Consider the following 25,353-nt stretch of genomic DNA (forward strand, 5'->3'; position numbering starts at 1 on the left):
GTAACAAGGCTCCATGTGTTAATCTTGAACTTCACTCAGCTTTGAAGAGCTGCAGCCTAAACCTTCTCTTTGTGGAAAACAACAGCAGAGATGTCCCCGTTAAAATGATAACAATAATAATAATGATAATAATGCAACTGAAATCAGTTGTCTTTATTGAGCATGAACTTTGTTAAAAATAAGGTTCAGAGATATCAGTCACTTTTGTTCCCATGGTGTGAAGCTCCCAGTCAGACAGCTGCTGCAGAAACCCCATGTTAGGCCTCATGTTGGGTTTACATTTGAGCATGTACTTCCAGGCCTCCTGGAAAAGGAAAAACCAATAGCATTACGTACCCGAAACGTAATGTTGTGTTTCATATTGACATGCCTGCTTTTCATGATCCATATCAGTCTCGGGTCTGTGTGTTAAAAGAGAAGTTTTACATTTGGGGAAATACAACCCCCCCCCGAGATTTAGATGAGAAGATTGATACCTCGTACCTGTTCGCTAAATATGTGGCTGGAGCCAACATTAAAACCACGACCTGCTGCATTTACACTTAAGATTTTGTACCAATTAAACAGACCCACTGCAGTATAAGTGTAATCTGCAGGTGGGCAGATTTTGTTACCTTGGACGGAGCCAGGCTAGCTGTTTCCCCCTGTTTACAGTCTTTATGCTAAGCTAGGCTAATTGGCTAGCCGCCACCAAGTGGGTCCAACTGCAGACCTCACGTCTGAGGACCCCAGGTGTGTGAGACAATGGGGAGAGAGTAGTCCCCCCAGACGTGAGGTGCGTCAATTCCTTTTCTGCCATAAAAGTATCAAAGATTTTTGTAACTAACATTAGCATTTTAACATTAGCAAAGTTTGAGATCTAAAAATGACAAACTGGCGGTTTTGGGTGGAGTTTTGCTTCTGTAACTAGTGAACAGTAGCTGGGCAGAGTGACAGTGCAGCGCCACAGGTTGCCGCGGTTTGGTACCATCCTGTCTGTACGGAGACTTATAGCACAACCACATGCTGTTACTGTGTTCTGCACACACTGCAAAACCAAAGCGACTGACCCCACTTGCCTCCAGTGTGTACTTGAGGTGGTGCATGAGAAAGGCAATGGTTAGAGCACTGCAGCGGCTTCTGCCCTGACGGGAAACTATCAGGACACGAGAGCCCATGTTGATGTGTGACCCTGAAAACAGAAGTAGGATTGATATTTCAATGAATGCTCTTTTTTGTTTTGTTGGTTTTTCATACTCTGGCCCTGTGGGACACAAATTATCACTCAGCTGTATTTTCTATGCTTGAAATGACAAGTAGATTTAAGCTTGAAGCAGTTAAATAAGTTGAATAAGTCCTTTTTTGCTTTTATTAATTCCCTGAATCTGGTGTTGCTTTTTTTCTTATGATTACGAACCACGTCAAATTTACATTTAATACACTTAGATTTTCCAAATCCAGTCTCACCAATAAATCCCCTATCTTGCACCACAGCTGTGACACTACTTGTAAAATTAAATAAACCATACATTCTTGTAAGCCTAACTATCTTCATACTTAAATTAATAATATATTTCTGAATATTGTGAACGATACACAGTTGATATCACATGGTCTGAGATCTTGGATGTGTAGCATACATGTAGGTGTTGTTTTGAAATGAGACGCGCTACTGCGTCTAACGTTTATGTTCGTATTCTTGATCGCTGCAGTTTAAAGCGATGACCAGAATGCCCCATTACAATTTCAAAGCTGTAAAAACCTTGACGCCCAAAATTCACGGTTTACCTGCCCCTGGAAATATTTGTAAGGATTCAAAACAGCATATATGGTAAAGTATAGTGTGACTTACCGATAAAACTACAAATCCTTTCGAAACTTGAATGTAAATCAGACACCACTGTGTCAGCCACAGGGATGTTAAGGACGGTCTGATTCCCCTTTATGGGCCTAGATCTAAACGAATTAAAAAACAAAAAACAACAAAAAAAAACTCAGCAGCAATGACACATGACATTCAGAACTTTCTCTAATGATATTTCAAATGTTGAGTCCTGCCTTACTCCAGAGTGTCAGTGTGTGAGGTGCTGATGACAGCGCTGATTTTCAGCTGGCTGAGGACACCGGAGTCCATGCCTTGTTTCTGGTCCCCCATATACAGCAGTCCTGCTATGATCTCCACTGGATAAATCTTCAGGTTTTCCAGCTCCTGACACAGCCCATTTTTAAGCGAAAAAAAAATAAAAAAAAATCAATTGCATATTGTCTGGGATGCATATAAGCGAGGCTAACTGGGCAAAATGGGCAACTGGCCTTGGGCTCCCAAAATCGCAGGTTAACTGTGTGTCACGGGGCCTTTGGTGATTTCATTTGTTGAAAATTTGTACGGATAAATTTGATCCCGAATTACGGCTTGATTTTGTGACCCCCGTCTTGTAGAGGGACCCTGTGTCGAAAACTAGTTTTAACACCACTGTCATTGTAGTTCATTTACAGAGAGCGGCTTCAGAGTCACTCCTGAACATCTGTACAGTCTGAAATCCGGCAGAATAGCCTGACTCTAAATATGGCCTTTGTGAGGCTTATAATGTTCAGCTGTGCTGAGCATGTCACAGTGGATTGAACAGTTCTGGTAATTTCTCACGCTGTAGTTAATGATGATTATAGACATGGATTGCCTTATACAAGGAGACTATGTGGGTATTGTATCAGTGGTACTTAATTTAATTACTTTATCTACAGTTTGGTGGTGTAGTCCAGTGGTTGCCTACTTACGGGGCTGGGCCCCCTCCAAAGGGTCACAAGACAAATCTGTAATGAGATGATTAATGGGAGAGGAGAGAAGAGAAAAAGCTCTGATATCCAAAGTATTCTTTTTTTTTTGTGAATCTTTGCTGTTCTTTTGTGGTTGTTTTTTTGGTCAAATATTGTATAATTTGCTTTCTTTGGGCCTCAAACATTTATTTAAATTAAGCCGTGTGAGAAGTTTAAAATTGGAAATGTCTCTTTGTTCTGCATCGTAACCACTCAGCCACCAGGATGCGTCTGTTTATGCTATTATGAGGTCTCTGTGATATTTACCCCCCCCCCCCATGGAAAGCAGAATAACGTTTTTCTCCCCCGAGGAGCAAAGAAACCTCCATATAGTCTCTTAATCAAAGTAAAGGAAGAAAAGATTCACACAGGACGTCACTGTTAAAAGCAGTGCAAGAGCTATCTACTGTCATGTGATATAAACCGTACCATGTGGGCAGTTTAATCCAAATCACTGGACCTAGGACCAGACACTGATTTTTGTCCAGTCCAGCGATTTAGAGTCAACTTCCTCCAGACTTTGTACGACCTGGACGATTCAGATGAACCTCACGGACTTAAATATGAGTGTAAGAAGCTCCAGGTCGGGTGCGTTTGTCTTACCGTGATGGTGTACGTAACTTTCTCGGTGCTTAAGAAAGGGTACAGAGCTGAGAACCTCTGAAAGCCTCCTCTCACTATGTGGACCGGGTAGAGGCTAGCCTTAGCCAGGGCCTGGGCACATGCGACTGCTCTGCCTGCAATCACAGCCCGGGAACCAAGTGATAAACATCGCTCAACAGTGTGCGGACATTCGTTGCCGAAATGCAGTTTGGGAGCATTGCCTGCTGGGAGCTGCTACATTTCCTCTGCTAGAGCAGTGCAGGAGAATTGTGGAAAATACAGAAAAGGTACACTGTGGCATACAGAACAAAACATTCAACTCTGTCCTTAGCTATACACCTTTATGTTTTCCGTTATGGTAAATTGTTCGGAGGAAATGGAAAAAAATATCCTTTTTTAACATTTCAGAGCCTCTTTGATGAAACATTTCCACTAAGACACTGTAGCCAATTACCTTGTTCCTGCAAACAGCTAGTGTCGCTGTCATAGACGGCCACGTGCTGCACACTGTCAACCTCCACAGCCACTGGCAGCGGGAATTTGCCGTCTGAATCCTGAAAAGAGTCACCCGGAAGGTTTTGATACTGGAAGCACAAAATAATCCCAGGAGGGATTAGGGGAACTAAGAAAACTAAGCTGTTTTGCAAGGCTTGTCTTTGCATTTCTTAAACTCGCATCCTCCAACCACAAATAGAGGCAGGATGCACATCTCTTTCCATAAGTATCACAACTTTCAAAAGCAAAACCACTTTTTCAAATTTGCTTTTTGAAGTCTAAAACTTTTGTAAGGAATTCTATGACACCATTGTTTGATAATTCATTGTTTACAGTTTTCAGCTGTATTCTGTACTCTTTTAAAAACCTGCTTTCAACTTGGTATGAAGCCAGTTCATCAAGGGAGACAATAAAAATGAGTCTCAGATGACTGCCTAGTAAAATAATAATATTTGTCTGAAAAGATTAGGTTTCATTGTGTATATCGTAAAGGCCTTTATGGTTTCTCTTGCTCTTTTTATATGAATTTTATTTCAAACTCTTAGAACATGAGAAACTAGACAACCACGCACAAGCTGACACCAAAACACCCACTGAAAATAAATAAAGATAAACATAACATAAATAAATAAATAAAGAAACAGAACAAAAAACAGTAAAGGTTGTCCATGCACACCCAGAGCCGTGATGGGAATGTCCATACAGGCTGAAATCGTCTGTACATTGTCAAAGTCCGGCGATGTAAGATGAGTATGATTTTAAAGGTGATTCAAATAAACAGTACATCAAGCCACTCTCAGTAGGGGCCCATAAATCAACATACACTACTTAATTGCAGCCGAGTACATTTGCTTTCTGATATAATCAATAAGGGGACCCCAAATCTTAACGAAGTTACAGCCTGAGTCAGATGTAGAGTCCCTAATCTCTCCCAAATAAAGACAGGACACTGAATCATTGAGCCTCTTAAAACAAGGTAGGGAGGTACTTTTCTCTTAGCCATAACCATCAAAAAACATCGAAGCCTGGTGGGTGCTGTCAGAACAACCCAAAACGGCACATTCACTTTTTTACCTTAAGGCAATCCCAGAAAAGATGAGTCAGGGTCCCCCTCCCTTTACTGTATTTACAAATAGCTGAAACCGAAAGGAAGATCCAACTGACTCTGGTCTTTGAGAAGGGAATGCAACGCATGAACTGTACTAGCTGACGTCTAGCATTAACGGACCAGTGTTAGATCTTCTCCACACCCGCATCCCAAAGCTCATCGTATACCTCAGAGCCAGAGGAGGTGGTGCTGTGTAAAGGGTCTGGGGCTCGCCTCTCAGGCTGTTTAGGCTGTACTCGGCCTGAAACGAATACCTACAGACTACAGACATTATTGAGGGCTGAAAAAGTATTTCCATCTCCTCTGTATGTGTTTTGGATTTAAAAAAAAAAAAAAAAATCATGTAATCTGCATTTTTATTCAGAATTAATATCCTGCTAAAAATCCACTTGAATAAAACAACAATCAAAGATAAAGCAGTAAGGGACAGAGTTCGTTGTACAAGATTACCTATCATTTCTATCGAGGAAATTAAACATGATTTTAAGTAGGGTTGCTGCATTAAAAATACGGAAGAGCTTTACGTATAATTTCTTTTTTTCTATTTTGATTTCTTGGTTATACTACCATTAATATGGAAAACCTAGCAACCAGTTTTCTTTCATGTTATATCTTCAGTGCTAGAGTGATTTAAGTTTGACTGTAACTAGAAATACAGGTTTAAGGAAATTTTTACTCCCCTGAAAAACATGCAGAAGCAGAGAAGCTAGGTGTTAAGACTGATATATAGATTATTACTGATAGATTATAGATTGATTTTAAGTGCATATACAGCATAACTGACCCCCCTTTTTTTTTTTTAACTGCATGGTACTAGAAAGGCATGAATCACAAAACTGTGGTTACAATGATATCCATACCATTTTGACATTTTTGGCTGTTATGATGTGACCCCCGTTGTAATCTTGGGTTTCACGAGCATCTAAAAAAGAGACAGACAATACACAAGTAAGTTACAGCTAAAGTCAAACTGAATTAAAGCAGAGCAACCGAGCAAACCAAGCTCATTTAAAATGGTCCCACAGACTCCGGCATCGACATCTCGTAATAACGAGCCGAGGTAAATCCTGTCTCTCACCAATCAAACAGAGGTAGTTGATCTCTGCCAGCCTTGACACGCACCTGCGCTGGCTGAGGAGATTGTAGAGCTCAAACGGCTCACACATCAGGATTTCAGCCATCGCAGGAGGGAGCGACAACACGAAAAAACAAATCGGCCACGAAAAATGATCAAGAGTAGCTGAACATTATAATTAGCTTGACCTGTGGGGTAAAAACGTAGCGTCGGCACATGAGAATAATGTCTAACTCGGTTGTTTTCAAAGGTTGTTTGTATGGGTCCTGTTGCTGAGCAACTCGGCGTCCTCCCTCATTGGTGGTTGGTGATGATGTAGAGCCTTAAAGTCATAACGACCCATTTCTTGACCGACGCAATATAACATGTTTATTCACATACAGTGATGCAAAGTTTTAGTTATATCGAATTTATTTTAAATCCATTGTTTCATTTCAATGTGCAGATGGTATTTATCTTAATCCTACATTCGTGAGTTTCACAGCTGTTCAGACAGGTAAAACAAGTTATGTCTCCCACTTATTGCTGCTTTTTCTCATTTGGAACAATTATGTGTTGTCTTTTTTTTTCTTCAAACAAGGAGAAGACAGCAGGCTGACAACAAAACAACAGATATTTATACAGTTTCATCTGTTGGCTACACAAACGTACACAGACTCTATACTGGTCATATTTGATTTTACTATAAAAGGATAAGAAACTCTGTGTCAGATTGAATTACTATTGACATAAATGTAAAATTTTATTTGAAATGGAAGAGAAAGGATCCATTACAGCTCTGTTTTGGATAGCATTGTTACATACAGTACATCAAGAGCTGAGGAGCGTCACAAAAATGAGGTTTGTCCTTTCTAGAGCTCATCTTGAGAGGGTCATTAATGCTTTTCTATCGTCACGTCTCGATTATAGCTGTTTCTAAAGTTAGTATGAGGCTTCAGCAGCACGAGTTAGACAGATCAAGTGGGTAGCTTTCAAAATTGCAGTGATTTTTAGTAACAAATTCCCTTACTGTTGTACTATCCATACAGCAGAGAAACACTGTCCGGGAAACACGAAGAAGGAATTTGGTACTAAAAAAGAGTCTAATGTCTGTGAACGTGATTTTTAGGATAAAGAGTTGGAACAGGAGGAATCATTAAAGCAAGAAAAAACTGTTTCAGTGTTCACATTAGACTTTAAAAATGGTGAACCCATCAATCAAAACAATCTCACTCCTTCAGCTGGTACAGAATGGAGCAGCTAAGGCTTTAAGCAAATTCAAAGAGATCATATCAGCTTTATCTTACCTCTTTTAGATGGTTACCAGTGAGTTTTACAGTTGATCCATTTGAAGAATTTTCTGATAAGGTTTAAAGCACTTCATGGGCTGGCTGTAGCTACCATACGCTGAATTGCCTTTCCCTTACACAGCATAGCCTCAGAGGCAGGTCTCCTCTGGTTGTTTCTAAATCCTTAGGGCTGGATTAACCTCCTGGGGGGCCCTGGGCCAAAAATCTGTTGTCTGGCCTCTGGTGACCCTCATTGTACATGGCACTTTCATTATTTCCTTAGACACCCAGACACAACTCTGTACTCTAGAGCTAAAATGATTAGTCACTTAATGAATTTGTTTGTTGACAGAAAATCAAGTGGCAATTTTGACTATTGATTTATCAATTAAGTTTAAAAAAAATTATTTGCTAGATTTTCTGCATCCATGGTAGTAAACTGAATCTCTTTGGGTTTTGGACTCCTTTTAAAAAAAAGTATGATGATTTTCTCCAGTCTAAATAAAAGATTAATTGATTGGGTTTCATTTTAATTTAAAGTTTATTTCCATGATTATACGGTGGGGTCCAAAAGTCTGAGACCACTTGTGGAATGGGAAAGTGGTCTCAGACTTTTGGACACCACATAAAGCACTTGGAACTAGGGTTATTTTTTATAACCACCAACAATAATGGGAAAAGAGTAAAAAAAAAAAAGAGTAAATATTTTCTCAGTGAGAACCATGCAAGTTAAATTTGAAATGTTTGTCATGTTTGCGTGAATCTGGAAGTCAAAGTCAAATAACGGTAGGAAGAGGACATTGGACTCAGATAGTAACGTTAGCTGCGGTGGAATTTGGTAGCCTGAGTATGAGCAACAGCTGCAGGGGAAAAGAGAGAAGACCAGGGAGGAGATGCAACCAAAACTACATAGAAAGTAAAGAGATGTGAAGTTACAGGTAAGAGTGAGGGGGAGAGAGAAAGACAGGCTGGAGTCAAACTGTACGTTTCTGTGGAGCATTTCAATCAGGACCGCTACCTCCTGCCACACCGCGGTGGGGGCCCGCACTGTAGGTACGACGACGGTAACACTCTGGAGGGATGTGAGAAGAGGTACCTAGAATGCAAATAATAAGACAGTGACGATGAGGAGGAGGAGAAGCTTTGATTACATGCAGAGGTCACAGACTGGTAAATTATTGAAGAGCAAATATAGAAGCCAGTGGAAAACAAAGACAGAACCAGTTGCTAAACTTAAGTTACACATCTTTCAATTTCCTGAAGTGGAAAAGGCTGAAAATACACATGCACGTGCACACACACACAGACACACACACATTCACAAGTCTCCTCTAGGAGATTACCTTCATATCCTTCTCCCGCAGAGAACCTCCGTTGACCTCTATGTACTTGAGGAGGTCCTTGCAGGGGACTGGTCCCTCCAGCACCAGGATCAGCTCCTGGCCCAGGTCATACCAGTCCAGCGGACACACGTCCTGACGTCCCCACTGATCCAGTTGTTCCAGAGGTGAGTTTTAACATGATGGCCACCTTCACAGAGAGCTCCTTCCCATTCTGGTCCTGACACGTCACAACAAAGTTGAGGATGAGGGAGGGAAGCTTCATAGATGACCATAACTCATCCAACAGTACGTGTAGTAAGTCAGGTGGTAAAGTTTACTCACCACTTCTTTGCAGAACACTTTGTCTTTCGCTATGCGTTTGATAGACACAAACACGACTTTGATTAGCACTTAGACAGGTCGTCTTTGGTCCCCTTCTTAGTCTCCTCTTTGGACCTCTTTTTGTTCTCCTTCAGGTCCAGGCTCCTCTACTTCCACCTACTTGGTCCTTCTCCATCAGCGGCAGCCTTCCTCTTTCCAGTTCTCTTGCTCACAACTTTCACAAATGAACTGCAGCCTTCTAAAAGGTTGCCGCTGCTCTCTACAGATGAGAAGAAAAAAACCCAGAGGAACGTCAACTTATTAACAGTGACAGGCACTAATTTGGACGATAAATCCTCCAACCTAAATGACAGTGGCTGTGATTCAGCGCCTTTCAAAATGACACATATGAGTATTTTCTGATATGCCACCTTTATGGACAAGTCTATGTTAAAGGAAGCGTTTATCATCTCAGGAAATGCACGTATTTGCTCTCTTTCCAGGAGTGAGATGAGAGGAATTGCGGAGCTGGAGTTGAGATTTGGTTATCCTAGCTTAACCTGGCTCGGTCAAAAGTGAATACACACACACACACACACACACACACACACACACACACACACACACACATATATATATATGTGTGTGTGTGTGTGTGTGTATGTATGTAAACACATTTCTCACTTTCCTCTGGTGATATCTATCCATGCAGATAGATTTGGTTTTATTTTTTCAGGTTTTGAGATGTTTGTCTCCACCCCAATATCATTGAGGTGAATCAAATTTTGAAATCAGAGTTTGTGGTGCTCAAAGCACTGAAATATTCAACTGCAAGAGTCCTTGATACTATATGAATCCACATGCCTCATTGTCAGTGTCTATATTGGAGTTACCTTCCACCAAAGAAATAGTCCCAGAGAAAACTGTCTGTGGTGTGGGTGGTTGATCTGCACAAATAAATACCACTAGAGGGAAGTGAGAAGGTGTTTTCTTTGTATTTTGGGTGAAGTGTATTTAGGTCAATATACCCGAGTTGATGGATATTTGTGTGCTTTATGTATCAATGAATCAATTTGTTATGAACTGTTCTCACTAACTGTATGAAATTGTCTTTCTGTCACCTCACAGTACAGACTCACGTCACAGATAACTTAGCCGGGTGAGAGAAAGGGCTAAACAACAGGAATCATTTGGATCATTAACATGAGAGACTGCAGGTTTCTGCCTGGACTTCTCACCTCGATCTCTGACAACGGCGAGTCTTACTCTTCCCTTCAGGCTCTTTGTCCACGATGATCTTCAAGAAGTTTCAAACACGATCAAACACCGTGACGTCAGACTGACGCGTGAGCGTAGATCCACTGTTGTGGTGAGTCTCCAGGTGTGTTATCAAGGTTTGATGGTACAAGGAATGTAATTTCTTTCACGTGTGCCCATGAGTTCAGTGATGTCAGTGATATCACAGTGAAGTTTTCCCGAATATGCAAATTAATGCTTAAAACTAGAATGGCTCTCAGTATAGCGCCTACCTCCACCAGGGCCAGTGTCAAACAACATACACCAGACTTCAGAGAAAAAAAAAAATTAAATTTCATATTTAGTGATCTGCACTGCCCCAAAATTTAATAGGTTCTTCCCTGGCCCATGCCCCATCCCTCCATTAGGTTTGGCACAAATTGGTTCAGTACTTTTTGCGTAATCCTGCGGCCAAATAAACAGACATAGGCAAAAATATTACCTCTTTGGCAGAGGTAATGAGTCAGAAAACACAAGCATGCTGTGCATTTCTTGATATTAGCTCTTTCTCAGTCACCTGGCTCACCCTCACATATTAAAATGACCTCAGGTTGTTTATGCAAGGCTGTCTCCTGGAAATTAAGTTTATAGTCAACTAATTTGCAACGGCAAATATGTTTTGGAGGAAACACAACTGCTGCTGCCTGCATTATTTTTTTTATTAATGTAATGAGGCAGCGTTTTCGCATAGAAATTACGTTTATATACAACTAAACTGCAACAAGAAACACTTTTTGTAGGAAACATAATCACTTGCTGGACTATTTGAATGAATGAATGAAGCACTATGTTTATTAATGGCAGCGGATTCGCAAGGAGCCGGCTGGGGGGACTGGTGGGTGTACAAAATACACAAGAGTCAAACCAGAGACCAGGGTTCGCATCCACTGTCTGTGGTTGCTTTAGGCGACAAAAGCATTTAGGTTTAGATTAGGAAAATATTCTGGTTTTGGTTAAATGTAAATAAACGCCTAGATTATTGTAGTTAAAAACTGGATATTTTGGTAGAAAACAAATACAGTGTCTGTGAACATTGTACTGATACGTTCATTATCAGCGTATTTGCAACTTGCAAAATACGTAAATTAACAACATATCCTCATTATGTTAACAGAAAATGTAATCTGGTCGCAGTTACGGCTCCCGCATATTTACTTTTGCAGTTTGGTTGTATAGAAGCCTAATTTCTAGGAGAAAGGGTTGAATGAGGATGTGTCCTTAATTTATTTATTCGGTAAAATGTTCACAGACAACGTAATTGTTTACTATATGAACTGTTCATATTGATCTAAAAGCAAAACACTTAAAAGATATTCAATATTACCACGGTGTTTTACATTCAGTCAAAAGGCTGAAGAGCTAGCCACAGCTAATCTTTCATTCTGGAGTTAAGTAATCAATATCACATTTCCCAATGCAAAGTATTAGGATAAACCAATTTTCTCAAAAGTACTGATTATAAATGCACAGAATACTGGTATTTAACTGTTATAATTTGGTCTTAATAAACCTGGGTTATTTATTTGTAAAACATTGCTTGTTTCTTCAAACACTTAATTTATGTTTATATTCTCCTCTCGAGAACTCTTGCAGATAGGAGAGTAATGAGTACTAATAAATCAGCGGCAAAGACAGAAGTAGCGTGATGTTATATTGAGGCAAATAGTCCTAAAAGCCGCTGTGAGAACTGAAAGCAATCATTTTCAAACAGACTTAATGATTTAATGCAGTTTGTTTTGAGCTTTACCTCACACAAAATATGTGCTTTATTGTCCCGGAGCCCAGTCAGGAAGGGGGTGGGGTTGATAAGTGGATACCAAACGTATGACCATTCTTTTTAAGAGATCATTGTTTTTATAAGGAAGAAATTAGAGTTGAAAGATATCCTCCTTTGCCAGCCAGCCTTTATTATCACAATATAATAGAGGCAGCAACAAGGTACTTGAGCACTTGATGGTCTAGCTCGGTACATCTAGGCTCGTTAGAGAAGACTAGGAGAATTCCTACACACTGAAGGACAGGTTCACAATTTTGCAAGATGGCAAGTGTACTGTACTTCATCAGAAATGACAGTTTTGTCCTCTCTTACTAAGGTAAAGAAAGCAATAGCATCGGAGGAGGAGATTGTTTTTTGTGAATGTCTTGAGGCGGAATGAGGAGGAATTCGACGTGTGTTTTTTTTGGCCGAAAGCCGGTGGAGGTAAATGCAGCCAATGACCAATCACAGCTCTTGGCCTTCACGTGGCATTTGCGTCGACGACGTAGCCCCGACGTTTCGTTACACGGACCATGCGCACGTCACGCACTGCGTAGCCTCCAAGCCCAGCTTGGCACACAGCTGCCGTGGGCTGCGGCGTAGTCCTTAACGCAGAAGCACAAATGGCCTTTTAGGTGATAGGTGTAAAAAATCCACAGTCCTTCTTCTGTGTGAAAATTCATTCCAAACTTTATGTGAAAATTATACGAGGCTTCAACAGTCTGAGTTAGTCAAATCACAAAGAGGGAATTTTATATTAAAAAGACTTAGCTTAGCTTTGGGCAAAGTTTAGAACTTATTTTTGCACAGAAAAGGGATTGTGGATTTTATCCCCCATCACTCCCATTGAAAGCACATTAGGAAGGGATCTTATATTAGCCAGTATAAACAAGATGAGTGATTCCAGTATGCAAAACCTTTATCAATGTTCTTATGTGCACCAGACTATTGTTTTAAGACAGACTTGAAAAAATGTGAACCTATCCTTTAAGATGCCACTGTCAGTTTAAACATGATACCTTAGTATCACTTCTGTGTAACTCTCTCCCGATTTGCGCCTTTGTTTTTGGAAAGAGGGAAGGAAACTGAACTGAGCAGATTTTCTTTTTGCCATTCATCATTTGCACCATCTGCCATTGGAAGAAAATCTCGAAAGCTTCAGTGCTGTTTAAGCCGAATTAAAAAAAAAAAAAAAAAAGTGTCCCATTTATTGTGTCTCCCACAGCAGCCAGGGAAATAGCCTGTGGAACCTGGTTGATTGGCATACAGTGTAAAATGTCACGGAGAGACACATACACAATGTATACGCTCAGTACATGTAGTGCTTGCACACACAAGTATTGACAGTTACTAATAGCGCCCTGTTATTTGTGTGTGTCTTTTTATGTGGCCTCCCTCTGTGTCTGCAGCAGTTAGATCCAAAACTCCCGGGGCCAAAAAATTAATCCATAGAGGGGAAGTAGGTCATAGGCACCTATTGAAAAACTGTCAACAAACGGTTAGTCCGACTGCTGAGTTCACTTCAGAGGCCAGTTCCCTCAGCAGATAGCAGGGCAGTAATTTATCCTTCCTGAGCGGGGATCACAAGAGGAGGCACGTAACCATTTAAGCAGATGGCACATTAGCTCTTAAGTGCAATAGAATATAAGGGTAATGAACATTATCACAAGTCTGCTGTGGAAAATCTTCCGTGGGTGACATTTACATAAAAATATGCCCACATGGAAAATAAAGTGAGATTATTAATGTCCCACTCCTAGTTTTCTCCTTTTCACTTTCATGTTTTTCGTTTTTATCATCATATTAATTTCATCTTGAGTCATAACGTGACTGAAGAGCAGATTCACGTGTGCTTAGGCAAGCACATTCATTCAGAAAAATATTGTCGCTCAAGGCTCGGCCATTACCTACATCATGGAAAACAAACAGAAGATTTTTCTTTCCCTTCACACCTTTCTATGAGACATCTGTTGGCATACGACTGTGAAACATCAAAACCGTGAAATCTCCTCCTTGTCTTATGGTGATTTAATGTTTTCCTTGTCTTTCGCAACAAACTGTAAATTTCCATGTGGCCTTTGCCTTCTAAATGTCACACTCACAGTTTCCTTTTCTCTTTATGTCCCCTACATTTATTTCATCCTCTGCACAGAAAGGGTACGTTGTTGTTCCTGCCTTGCTCAATGTGGAGAGTTCAAGAGGTAGCTTGTTTGCATAAAAGAGGAAATTGCTGAACTGTGTGAGGCTCACTGAATACCGAAAATGACATAGTTTTCATTCTTGCAGACACAGTAATAGATAATATCTTTATTGGCTTTTCCATGTGGCCTAGAATTAAACTCTGAACAGTTTGAAGCAATAAGTCTTAAAATGAAGTCTGTCTAATCTTGTTGGTCATCATCTTGGCTAAAGCTGCCGATGAAATGATCAGTGTCAATCTGAATAGCCTGTACCTCTGAAAGCGGTGTACATACAGTCCCATGACCAGCATCTTGTCTATCTTTTCTTTCCTCGCTCTCTTGCTCTCCTTGCCATTCTCTAGTTGCCCGATCCTCCCGCCTTCTTGTTTCTTCCCATCCCCCGTCCTCCCTCTCCATGTTTATGCACCTTTCTCTTTCCATCTCCTCTGTCTCTTGGGCTATCTGTTGACTGTTCAGGTAGATGCTACTGTGTGAGACCATGGTGCTGGTGTCTCTGGAAAGAAGGTGAGCATCCATGGTTCCTTCCACCTCCAAGAAAGCATTGACGGGGGGTGTGAGGTGAACTGGCAGCTGATTGTTTCGCCCCTGAGTCTGGTCTTGCTGATGGTGATGCTTCTTCTTGCGTTTCTTTGCCACCTTCAGATCCAATGAGGCATAGTTCAGGTCAGGCTCTAAGGGCTGCTTTCAGACAAAAAGGATTTAGTAAAATACAATTTTAAATTTTTTCATGTTTTTAAACAAAAGTGCTGCAGCGTTTAAATTAAATATTCTATATGGGTGTGCTCTTGTAGCTGTAGGTTCTCAAGCATTTCTGTAAACCCTGTTTACTTTTAGAACATTTCGTGCTTAATTCTGTTCTTTGGTTCACGGCTTCATTAACCACAATGTGTCTCTGGTGTAAGCTGCTTTCTGTTTTGAAAACAAATCTTGTCAGCATGGGTTGAGCTGGTCTGCATGCGTATTTACATGAAATGCATGCCATGATATATTTAGTTTCAGCAGGAACAGAAGACAACAAATGCTTTATACTAAAATAGCAGCGTTAACTAAATCTATCCAAGCAACTGGTTTAGAATATGATTATACAGGGTAAACAACTAGCAAACCCATTTTGGCTTGTTACCTTCAAGTGCATATTATATTCACTACATTTCATCCTCTATATTGGAAATGCAAAGCTTTAACGGTGAGGTTTCACAATGTAATTCATCCGGGGACAAACACGGGCAAATCAGGTATAATTAGTCTAACTTGAAAAAAAAACGCTGGGTGAGTTAACCTTGCACCACAGAGCACAAAAAGCATTCTGCAGAGTTTTTCCACTCTGCGATAACACTGTCAGTCCCTGCGCATGCTATTGAACATAACATAAAATGACATACAGGAATAACAGTATGTCTAAACGTTACATACTGCATCTATGAAAACGATGTGGGAATTATGTAATAACTACATCCATGGAAACAAACTTGCATAGAAATTGTAATACGGTAAATTAATTATAGTAATTACCTGCAAACGATCTCTTGTGCGTTGCATGGTCATCATCTCATAGCAAACCTCCGCAGAACCTGAACAAGTAAAACGCATGGTTTGGCAATTTACATCCAAGGGCACGTAAAAGGGAATAATCTAGATTTTTGAAGGCTCATCTACTGACTCATTTACGACAAAAAATGCAGCTGAATATTTATCTAAAGTAATTCAAACGGTGGGTAAAAAGTATATGTAGTAAATGCTTTTATTTACGCATTTATCTGAAGTGTAACCCTCATGAAATTGATTCAAATTAATTTTCGGGCTTGTTTCAATGTACACTTAATGTTTCTATAACTTGACTACATGGCATTTGCAAAAATACACTGTCCACAAATACAGAAAAAGGAAACAATCATATTATGAGAAAAACTAAAATATGCGAAATATCAAATGGGTGCAATATTTCTTGTAATATATGCAGCTTTTTTTCACCATTGCTCGACATATGTGCAATACTGCACCTCACGTAAACATTGTCCAGTATTGCACCTCATGTAAATACACTGGTGATTTAAAAATCTTTCTCTTAACTGATCTACTCTCCATGTGTCAAGTGATACCTACCCTCGTGTCTGCCCTCCACGAGAGTAGGTACATCTTATCTTATCTATCTTATCTTGTATAGACAAATCATGCACAGCTTATACGAAAATAATTTTTGGGACAGAATGAGTAATATGCCGGTATGCTGACAAATATGCAATGCATCAGTGCTATTTTCATAAATGTGGCAGATGGCAGGCCTGCGCTCACCTCCTCTGTCTGCGCTGATGTTGCCGTAGATTGGATTTTCCTGTTGCTCGTGATGATTGTTGGGATTTTCCTCCTGCTCGTGACGATTGAGGTAATGAAAATAACGGCCTTCATCCTGTGACAGGCTTCGACAAGAAAGTAAATTTAAATATTGGATGTATTGGACTAAATAATAACGGGGTGACATGCACGTGCCTAAGCCTCATTTTAAAAAGTAGGTAAAAAGCATACCTTTCCCCTTCATATATCTGTGAGTAGCAGCAGTCATCTTTGTCTGTACAAAAAAAATATTAAGCAGTATATAGAATGTCCCGTTGTCCTGGGAGAGGTTTGGAATAAACTGTGACTACTTTTAAACAAGCAAAACAATATGCCAAAAAAAAACATACAAAACAAACAAACTGAGTTTACATATAATCATACCTCTGCACAAAGAAGATCTTCGTCTGACGCAGAGGATGACATTGAGGCACATAGAGGCCAGCAAGGCTAGAAATAACAGCACCAGTCCCACCAGTTCAATGTGACCAGCTAAAGGACAAAAGCAAGCTGACTATTAGAAACCCAAAACCTTTAAGCACCTGTCCGTTGGAAGCAAAAAGTCACTGGATTTATTTTATAACTTACAATTTTTATCAGCTTTTATCACTTTGGAATTTCCCTCTGCACATCGTAACAACAAAGTGGAAAGATGATTTTTAAAATGTGCTATCACCAGTGAGAGACAAACAGGCAATCGGTTGTTTCTACAGTACTAGATAATTCCAATCCCTGACCACTGAGATGACAAATAGGAGGAAAAACAGTGAAAGTTTCACAATTGAAAATGCTATGGTCATTCTAAAACAATGAATGTATACTAAATGTGTATCTACCTTGTGCTACTGTATATAGAACAATAACATTTTTCAAAAATCAGTCTAGAAAAATCCCCATTGAGCCTCTAAGGAAACATTATTTTCTCATTTGAAACACGTATTGTGCCACTTTCAGCAAAACAAAACTGACAAATTTCAGAGGAAATTAATTTTTCCCACTGTAAGCACAGCTTTATTTTCAATAATAATTTAAAAAGAAAAATAATCTCTCTGTAAGTAAAATAAGTCATTTGGTTAAAAGGTGTCACAAGCACATGATGAACGTATGTACTGTGACGCAAACGAAACAAGGTTATGTGCAGATACCAAACTACAAAAAAAAAAAGCACAATATACCATTAAATACATAAAAGTTATGATTATCAAGTCATTGTGTTATTTAATGTAATCCTCCAGTCTTTACTTGCGCCTTTTGTTCTGCCGTACTTGTGACATGTGCTTTAGAAATGATTTAGCTTTTTTTTTGGTTTTTGCGGCAGAAGCAGCATTTCGTGGAATTATCCCAAGGGATACCTAGAATATATAAACAGATACGTAGAATGTAGAAACATTAAATACAAGTTTGAAAAATCTAAAAGCTGCCACGATCCTACCGTTTGACATATTCCAGCCGTCTTGGAAAAAACAGGTTGTCTGTCTGGTACGATTGCTCTCAGGCTACAGGGCATCACTGTGTCACTCAGTGAGGTGTGCTACACTGAAGTCTATTTTTACCTTGCCGTAGTTACCTCTCTTATCACACCACTTTGAAAACTGTCTGCGCTTCAGTTACAAACAGGAAACTATGTAACCTCATTCCGAAGCCCCCGTTCTCAATGCCAGCACCAGAGACACAAAACAATTTCAAATAGATAACATCATTACTATGTAAAGAGGACAATAATTTATAAATTAAATCAGTTAGGAACTTCAATATTAATGTAAACATTGGTTAAATTTTCAAACGTTGGCACAGAAAAAAACTACACGCTAACCACACTACACGCTAATAAGCTAGAACATTTCCATTCAATTTATTTGCCAGCTGATCAAAAACGTCCAAATGCACGTATGCTGGATTTTTTTTAAATTTTCGAATTAATTTTTAATCCTAGCCCTTGCTTAACGAACCTGACCCTGACTAAACCAAGTCTAAACGGTAAAATAAATCCTTAAACTTGTAGGGACAGTCAAGTCCCCACAGTGCCACGAATAAGAGGCAGACATATGTAGACTTCGAACGGGTACAATACACTAGACCTTAATACATTATTTCTGTGTGCGCAAACGTCAGAGCTATATCAAGAACTTATATCTTGCAGAGACAAAGAACATTGTGGTTTTGCTACTGTGGTTGGAAAATCTGACGGTGAAAAAGTGCAGTTGTGAAAGGTTTCTCAGTAGCAACTAAATGCAGTAGCGTGTGTCAATGTATGTACAGTGTGGATGAAAAAGTTTGGTCTGTAAATGAATTATCGCCACACAGGAACAAAAAATAAAAATAAAAGCAGCAAATACTCAAAAATATGAAAATCTTCATTGTTAACATCTTCATTGTTAACATTGTTGTATGTGTGCGCGTAAAGGCAGCCAGTGTTTGTTATAATTATTAGCCATTTAGTCCATGTGGTTTGTGGTTTAAGCCTCCCCAAACGTCGCCCTGTGGTACCTGTGGACAACACTAACCATTGATGTAAAGGCTTTAATCAACATGGCACAAATCACATCGACATCAGCGCTAAACAGCTTCTTTAGAGGAAGTCACTGGGCTTTAGGGGCAGGAAATCAGAATTCAGATGAGAGACCTCTTTAGCAGCAGAAGCAGACATGGAGAGTAGATCAGTAGATAGATTTTGTTTTTTTTTTTTTTTTTTTGTTTAAAAAAATTGCAAATTTGTACTGCTGTATGAGATTTAAAATCCATATGACTGCATTATAAAGGCACAGTGAATATACTGTATAATATTGCGAGAATGGCATAAAAGAAAGAAGTAAATAACACAAGCAGCTGCAGTGTAATAGTTCAGAGTCATATTAAACCAGCTTTTATTTTCAAACTGTAGAAACTTTATTACATTTAGAAGTATTTAAAAAGTATTTAAAAAGTATTTACTTTCTTGAAGAATAAAAGAAAGTAAATTAAGTAAAGTAAAGTTAAAAGTAAAGTAAAACAGCTCGTAACTCTGCATGTCACCAAGACAGGATATTGCTAACACTATATCCAAACAATAAATGTATGTGATTTATCAACCGTCATTAGGCATTAGAAATAATTTGTTTCATATCATATCATATTAACCATGAATTCTGTTTCCGAGTTACACCTTGAAGTGAGGAAAGGCGGTGCTGAAACCTCATGGTGTCTTGCAGCCGTATACTTGACTGGAGGAGGAGGGGGTTTGAACGGCGGTGGTAGAGCCATCCTACAGGGAGAGAGTGAGAGCACGAATATTGACTAGTGGCATTGCTTGAAAAGTTATCTGGTTCCGGGAAGCATGAAGATGTAGTGGGCCATGTGCATCTATCGAAACATAGGACAGGTGTGAATATTTTTTCATGTCTTTCAGGGTCACCCAGAGCACGATCCTGAATACGAGTTTTACCTCTGTTTTGTAATGCGTCTCCTGTAGAGAAAGCCAGCCACAGCGATCAATGCCAGTATTGCCAGTATTGGAACGACGGTTAACACCTCCAGATGACTCCGTACGGCATCTAAAAAGCAGATTCAGAGTCATTCTGGAGGACAGCAACGGCTACAGATGTATTCCTAAGATACTGATCAGCTGGTGAAACCCAGCAGACTCCAACAAATATTGATATAAAATGTACAGCTACAATGTGAAACTTTTTTTGCCTTGAGGCAGAAAAGAGTGTCTTGCAGGCCCCCCACCTCCCCCATCCCCCATCTGGTCATACACCCACCCCAGAAGCTGACACTTCTTTTAATGAGTTTTCTATCTCGAAAAAGGCATCTAGCCTGAGGCTGAGAAAACTGGGATCTTTAAAGCCTCCACATGTCATGACGATGCAGATGGTGAAGGCAAATAAACTGTGGCTAATATTCATCTATAGTTTTTAAGGGGGTTTTGCCTGTTGAGCATTTAGCTCTGTCGTTTGCAGTTATTTGCGGCTTTTAAACAGTTTCTGTTGTTTACTTTACGGCACTGAAACTGCTCGCCTCACTTCGATAGTAAAAAAAAAAACCTTAGCTAATCACACTGTTGCCAGTCCCCAGAGCAAATGATACGGCCCCAACAATTGGTAAAAAGCCAGTTTCAGGCAACAGAGGAATATAGATACAGGTTCTCAGGCTGACACAAAATAGTAAATAATATAATCTACTGCTGATTATATAGTTCTTATCCCCTTAAATTGTATCATCACTTTTTTGGAGCTGCAGGGCACATAGTGGTGAAAGATTCTGTCCTTCAAATGTGGCCTTTCTGGAGGAAAAAGGGGGCAAATCAAGTATTTCACTACATTGATGAATTATCTGTGAAATATTTGATAAGTATTACCTCCAGCCACTGTTCCACGTCCAGTGTTCAGCCTTAGGGTTGCACCAGGACTTTCATCCTTTTCTGTATTGTTTCCCATGGTGCTGGACTCCTCTGGCCTGATCGAGGACATGCCCTCTGGGGGCACTGTATGTGGCACGGACCTGTTCCTCGTTTCACCACTGGTTATTTCCTGTGTTGATCTGAACCCTGTACTACCGTAACTTATACTTGTAGAAGAGACCCCTAAGTGATAGGGGTCAGTGTGCATGGCAGGGGATGGTGTGACATTGACATGTGTATAATTTGTAGAAGAGTTTATATGCTCTCCAGCTGTGATTGTAACATTGCTGGGGGTTGGATTATCATCTGTCACATCGGTACCCGGACTCATGGTCCAGGTTACATCGGTGTCGGTGGTTGAAAGCCCAGTAGTCGGTGATGTGGTGCGCCCACTGTCTGCAGGTTCCGGCAAACCCTCTTCGGTTACATGAAACCGTGGTGACACTGTTGCGTGATCTGAAGGTAGTGAAACAAGTCAGTCTACAGTAATGATGCAGCAACCATGTACTGTATTGTTTTGATGTTGTCCCCCGTGGTATCAACAACATACTTTGTTATAAATGAAACACCTTACATGGAAAACTGTGCACATTAACAAACTGTAGCCTATCCACCACACTGGAATCATTTTTTACTTGGTAGCGACGTTAATAAATTCATGAAAAAGTTTATGGCTTAGTTGGACATGTAGGTAAATGAACTTACTCAATTTCTTGATGACAATTGATGACACTCATCTCTGTACGGTAAAAACGTAGCAGGAGCCGGCAGGCGGTTAGCGTAGCTTAGCACAAATACAGGAAACAGGGGCAAACAGGTAGCCGGGCTCCGTCGGAAGGTAACAAGATCTGCCTACCAGCGACTCTAAAGGTCACTAACAAGTTATATCTTGTTGGTTCAATGCGGACAGAAAGAAAAGTGGTGGTTTCACAGGGAGTTATGAGCTGGAAGTATTTCTTCATCAGGGGCAGCAACTTCCTGCAGTCTCTGCTGGTGGCCTGGAAACTGCTCCTAGCTAAGAAACAGTCCAGCACATAACCCCCCCCCCCCGCACAATGATGCTTCATTAAGACATGGGCCAAGTTAGCATTGATGAACACTCTGTGCATAATCAATAGGTAAAATAAGGCAGAGAGCTCAGGATCAGGATCCTGGATTGTGAAGTCATGGGCACAGATTCCCGAGGTAATGAATTGCAAATTCAGCAGCATGGTATAAATGTATTCCTAAATAATGAGTAAGGTCAATCTAGTTTGCGTCATTTCTTTCCCATTTTGTTTCAAACCATGTTTACCCCCATACATACACCTAGACAGACCCATCATCAGTCTCGGCTGGCATCCCCTGTGAGTCATGAGACACAACTGAGATTATGTCAAATTTGGCTAGTTTACAGGCATTCTCAATGCCATCCAGTGCTGCGATGCAAAGTGATCTAAGGCAACGCCGTGTCAGTTTCAAGTAGCTTATCACAGTTTTTTTTAAACCCTTCATGAAGGCTGTACCACTCCAATTTGTCCAACAGATTGTGCTCTCACCCCATATCATGATTCGGAGATGCTGTTGAGCCTCCGCTTTGGGTATTCGTGCTTGTGGTTTGACAGTAGATAGAAAGGAAGTACAGGAAGTGACTTTAGACGTATGTGTACCTTGTGTTTTATCTTTTGTTACATATTCAGATTCATGAGAGACATGTATACAGGATGAAAAAGCAGACTACAGGGGACTGTTTTCCTACCCAAAGCCCACTCACAGCACTTTACCCAGCTATATCACCAGTGGGGACACATGCGACCTGCAGTTTGGTTGTTTTGTAATTTAAAACTGTGAATACTGTTTTAGCTCATCTTAGTTCAGTATCCACCCTAATCCCATAAAGTTTGTAGTTCTCAATTCATTCATTGTTACTGGCGCTTTCTCATAACACGGATGGCAGATTCAATACCCTTTGAATCTCTTTCCTTTCAACTAATTAAAAATTAAAATTGAGTGAGCTTCAGTATAATAACAAAAGTCAAGTATCAGCTCTCCGGTCCGGTGCATTTTATGAAGTCATTCAGTCTCTTGGGCCCCCTGCCAGATTGTTAATCCAGCCCCGTGGAAATGCTGAAATTGAGGACGACACAAAAAGAGAAATAGTGGCAAAGATATCCGGAAGCTCACCTCTCATCAAGCTTGTGGTTGCTGATAGCACTGTGATGGTAAACTCTTTATGCAGACTTTCATTTCCTGTGTTGACAGTCAGCGTGTAAACCCCTGCGTGAGCAGTGGTCACCCACCAGAGCTCCAGAGATTCATTCTCTGACACCAGCTTCTTGTTCTGGGGCGAAACAAGATTATGTAGCACATAAATACCTCTCATATTGAAAAGATGTTTTTGTAATGACGGTTTTGATGTCATGGGTAATCAGATCATCTTGGTGTTCACTGAATGTGTTACTGAATAAATAAATTAAATAAATGAAGTGAAATTCGCTGGAATGGCAGAAATGTGCTGACGAACTGTTTTTTCTGGTTTCTCTTACCTTGGTCCACCTGTACTGAGCATTAGGGCAGACTCCGCAGTGAATGGTCACATTTTCTCCACTATGGACATCAACAGTGCTATCCACATCGCACATTATTTTAACACGATCTAACGGAGAGAAAGTGGCAGATTAATATGAATCCTTGACAACACAAGAATAGTTATGTAAAACATTTGCCGTAAAATGAATCCAACAAATGGCTACACAGGGTGATATCGACTGAAGATCGCTGACTGCTGTGGTTTCAGATGCAATATGTCCCAACAACAGCTTCTGTCATCGTCCTGTGTCTGTATTGTGATCAAAACATCCCTTCAGTTCACTTACAGCTGGAAAGAAGGTAAGGTACATTGCGCTTACATCAGCGGACAACTACATGACTGATGAGGGGGAAAAAAAATTGGCAAAAACGGACAGGTGAAAGTAAATGGCATTTGGCAAATGAAGCTCTTTGATGCATTCTTGAAATTATTACATACATTTACTCTGAAGTAAATAGATTGGCAGAGGAGCAAGCGTCTGGTGCAGGAGTAATGTGAAATATATGCAATGGACAGTAAGATTGACAGTTGCTGTATAGGTCTATCCAAACATTAAATTCTGTTAGGACTGCAGAGTCTGGTTGAGGTGTTTAGCCCTGACTTTGCATGTACTTGCCTTCGTCTTACCTTTGATCTTTAGCTCCGTCTTTGCCATCATGGAGCCAAAAGGAAAAGTTGCAATATCACAAACATAGATGCCACTGTCCCATTTCTCCACCGTAGGAAGGTGTAGATAGGAGCCCTTCAACATGTTTGAATCATCGTTCTCAATCTGTATAGTGACATTAGGCCAAAATGGATGGAATCCAAAACGATGGCTATACAGAACCAGCTTTGTATTTTCTCTGTTTTCATTCTTTTGCTTACTCCATTCAATGTTGACAATCTTGAGCTCAGAAGGGCTTTTCACAATACAGGATAAGGTAACGTTCTGGCCCACCACTGCTTCTGTCGTTTCATCATGGGCTATCTCAACATCCTGGAGCCCTGTTAAACACATCCGATGTGTTGTTGGAAGCAAGAAAAGTGAGGAGACAATATCACTTACACTTTGAAGTTGATAATACATACCCATCTCCGCTGGGATGCAAGTAGATAAAATCAGAGTACTATACTGAGACAGCTTGTCACACCAGAAGCCAACACACATTTCAAACCCATGGTGAATATCCCATATTTGCTGCTAATGTTATATGAGCAACAGCACATGTGGTCCAGGATTACCTTGTATAATAGAGGTACAGAGGAGGAGGGAGAAGGCCGTTCCCAGTGCAGTTCCAGCCATGTTTGAGCTCCCCAAACTCATTATGATCAATCAGGCTGAATCTGCTGAGGATTCGGCAATGACAGAAACAGTAGACTGTCGACTGAGGTTAAAGAGAGGGGCAGAGACTGTTAGACAGAGAACAGGATGACCTATCTTCACAGGAAGCCACAAAAAGAGACAGAGTGAGTCATAGTTTTAGTGCTGCAGCTTTGACGTGAAAACCTCTGGTGCAAAGCAGACATTTGCAACAGAGGTTTATTCTTGCAGTTCATCTCATTGTTTATTATTTTAATCAGGGCTAACTAACAAGATGCAGAGGATAGACTCAACTAATATCAGATCACATCACTGATGATAATTAATGTTGTTTTAAAAAAAACTTTTATTAGTTAATTCCAATCATGCACAGGTTTAACAAGTGTAAGTCACTTGAGTTTGATTTAGGTTTTTTTGTATAAATATATGAATTTTATTTTGGAATCAACCCGAACGTCATAAGTGTCTTCATGAGCGAACTAATACACTAAACACATACAGCATATACAAATAGATTCTGGCGGGCACTTGCAT

General features: G+C 40.2%; 3 protein-coding genes across 5 annotated transcripts; all 3 read right to left on the minus strand.

Moving 5' to 3' along the window:
- Positions 1-165: 165 nt before the first annotated feature.
- styxl1 (serine/threonine/tyrosine interacting-like 1) lies at positions 166-6,302 on the minus strand. 2 transcript variants are annotated; one of them, XM_040151105.1, is made up of 8 exons: positions 6,078-6,302; positions 5,860-5,921; positions 3,851-3,950; positions 3,397-3,530; positions 2,043-2,188; positions 1,832-1,935; positions 1,050-1,171; positions 166-304 (listed from the first exon to the last, which is right to left on the minus strand). In XM_040151105.1, the coding sequence occupies exons 1-8, from the start codon at positions 6,178-6,180 to the stop codon at positions 173-175; spliced, it is 903 nt and encodes a 300-aa protein (XP_040007039.1). In that variant the 5' UTR covers positions 6,181-6,302; the 3' UTR covers positions 166-172. The 2 variants fall into 2 exon arrangements, with proteins under 2 accessions (XP_040007039.1, XP_040007040.1); XM_040151106.1 differs by having other exon boundaries at positions 6,122-6,187.
- Positions 6,303-14,018: 7,716 nt separating this feature from the next.
- On the minus strand, positions 14,019-18,096 carry LOC120802784. 2 transcript variants are annotated; one of them, XM_040150935.1, is made up of 7 exons: positions 18,002-18,096; positions 17,158-17,193; positions 16,954-17,061; positions 16,762-16,804; positions 16,531-16,655; positions 15,751-15,809; positions 14,019-14,916 (listed from the first exon to the last, which is right to left on the minus strand). In XM_040150935.1, the coding sequence occupies exons 1-7, from the start codon at positions 18,009-18,011 to the stop codon at positions 14,419-14,421; spliced, it is 879 nt and encodes a 292-aa protein (XP_040006869.1). In that variant the 5' UTR covers positions 18,012-18,096; the 3' UTR covers positions 14,019-14,418. The 2 variants fall into 2 exon arrangements, with proteins under 2 accessions (XP_040006869.1, XP_040006870.1); XM_040150936.1 differs by lacking the exon at positions 17,158-17,193.
- A 1,397-nt stretch (positions 18,097-19,493) lies between these two features.
- Positions 19,494-24,864, minus strand: si:ch1073-15f19.2 (T-cell surface protein tactile). The gene is made up of 7 exons (XM_040151553.1): positions 24,741-24,864; positions 24,144-24,503; positions 23,473-23,582; positions 23,111-23,267; positions 20,906-21,403; positions 19,991-20,099; positions 19,494-19,810 (listed from the first exon to the last, which is right to left on the minus strand). The coding sequence occupies exons 1-7, from the start codon at positions 24,820-24,822 to the stop codon at positions 19,672-19,674; spliced, it is 1,455 nt and encodes a 484-aa protein (XP_040007487.1). The 5' UTR covers positions 24,823-24,864; the 3' UTR covers positions 19,494-19,671.
- Positions 24,865-25,353: the final 489 nt, after the last annotated feature.

Source organism: Xiphias gladius, chromosome 17 (genome assembly GCF_016859285.1).
Source record: "Xiphias gladius isolate SHS-SW01 ecotype Sanya breed wild chromosome 17, ASM1685928v1, whole genome shotgun sequence".
In the NCBI taxonomy this organism is placed as follows: Eukaryota; Metazoa; Chordata; class Actinopteri; order Istiophoriformes; family Xiphiidae; genus Xiphias; species Xiphias gladius.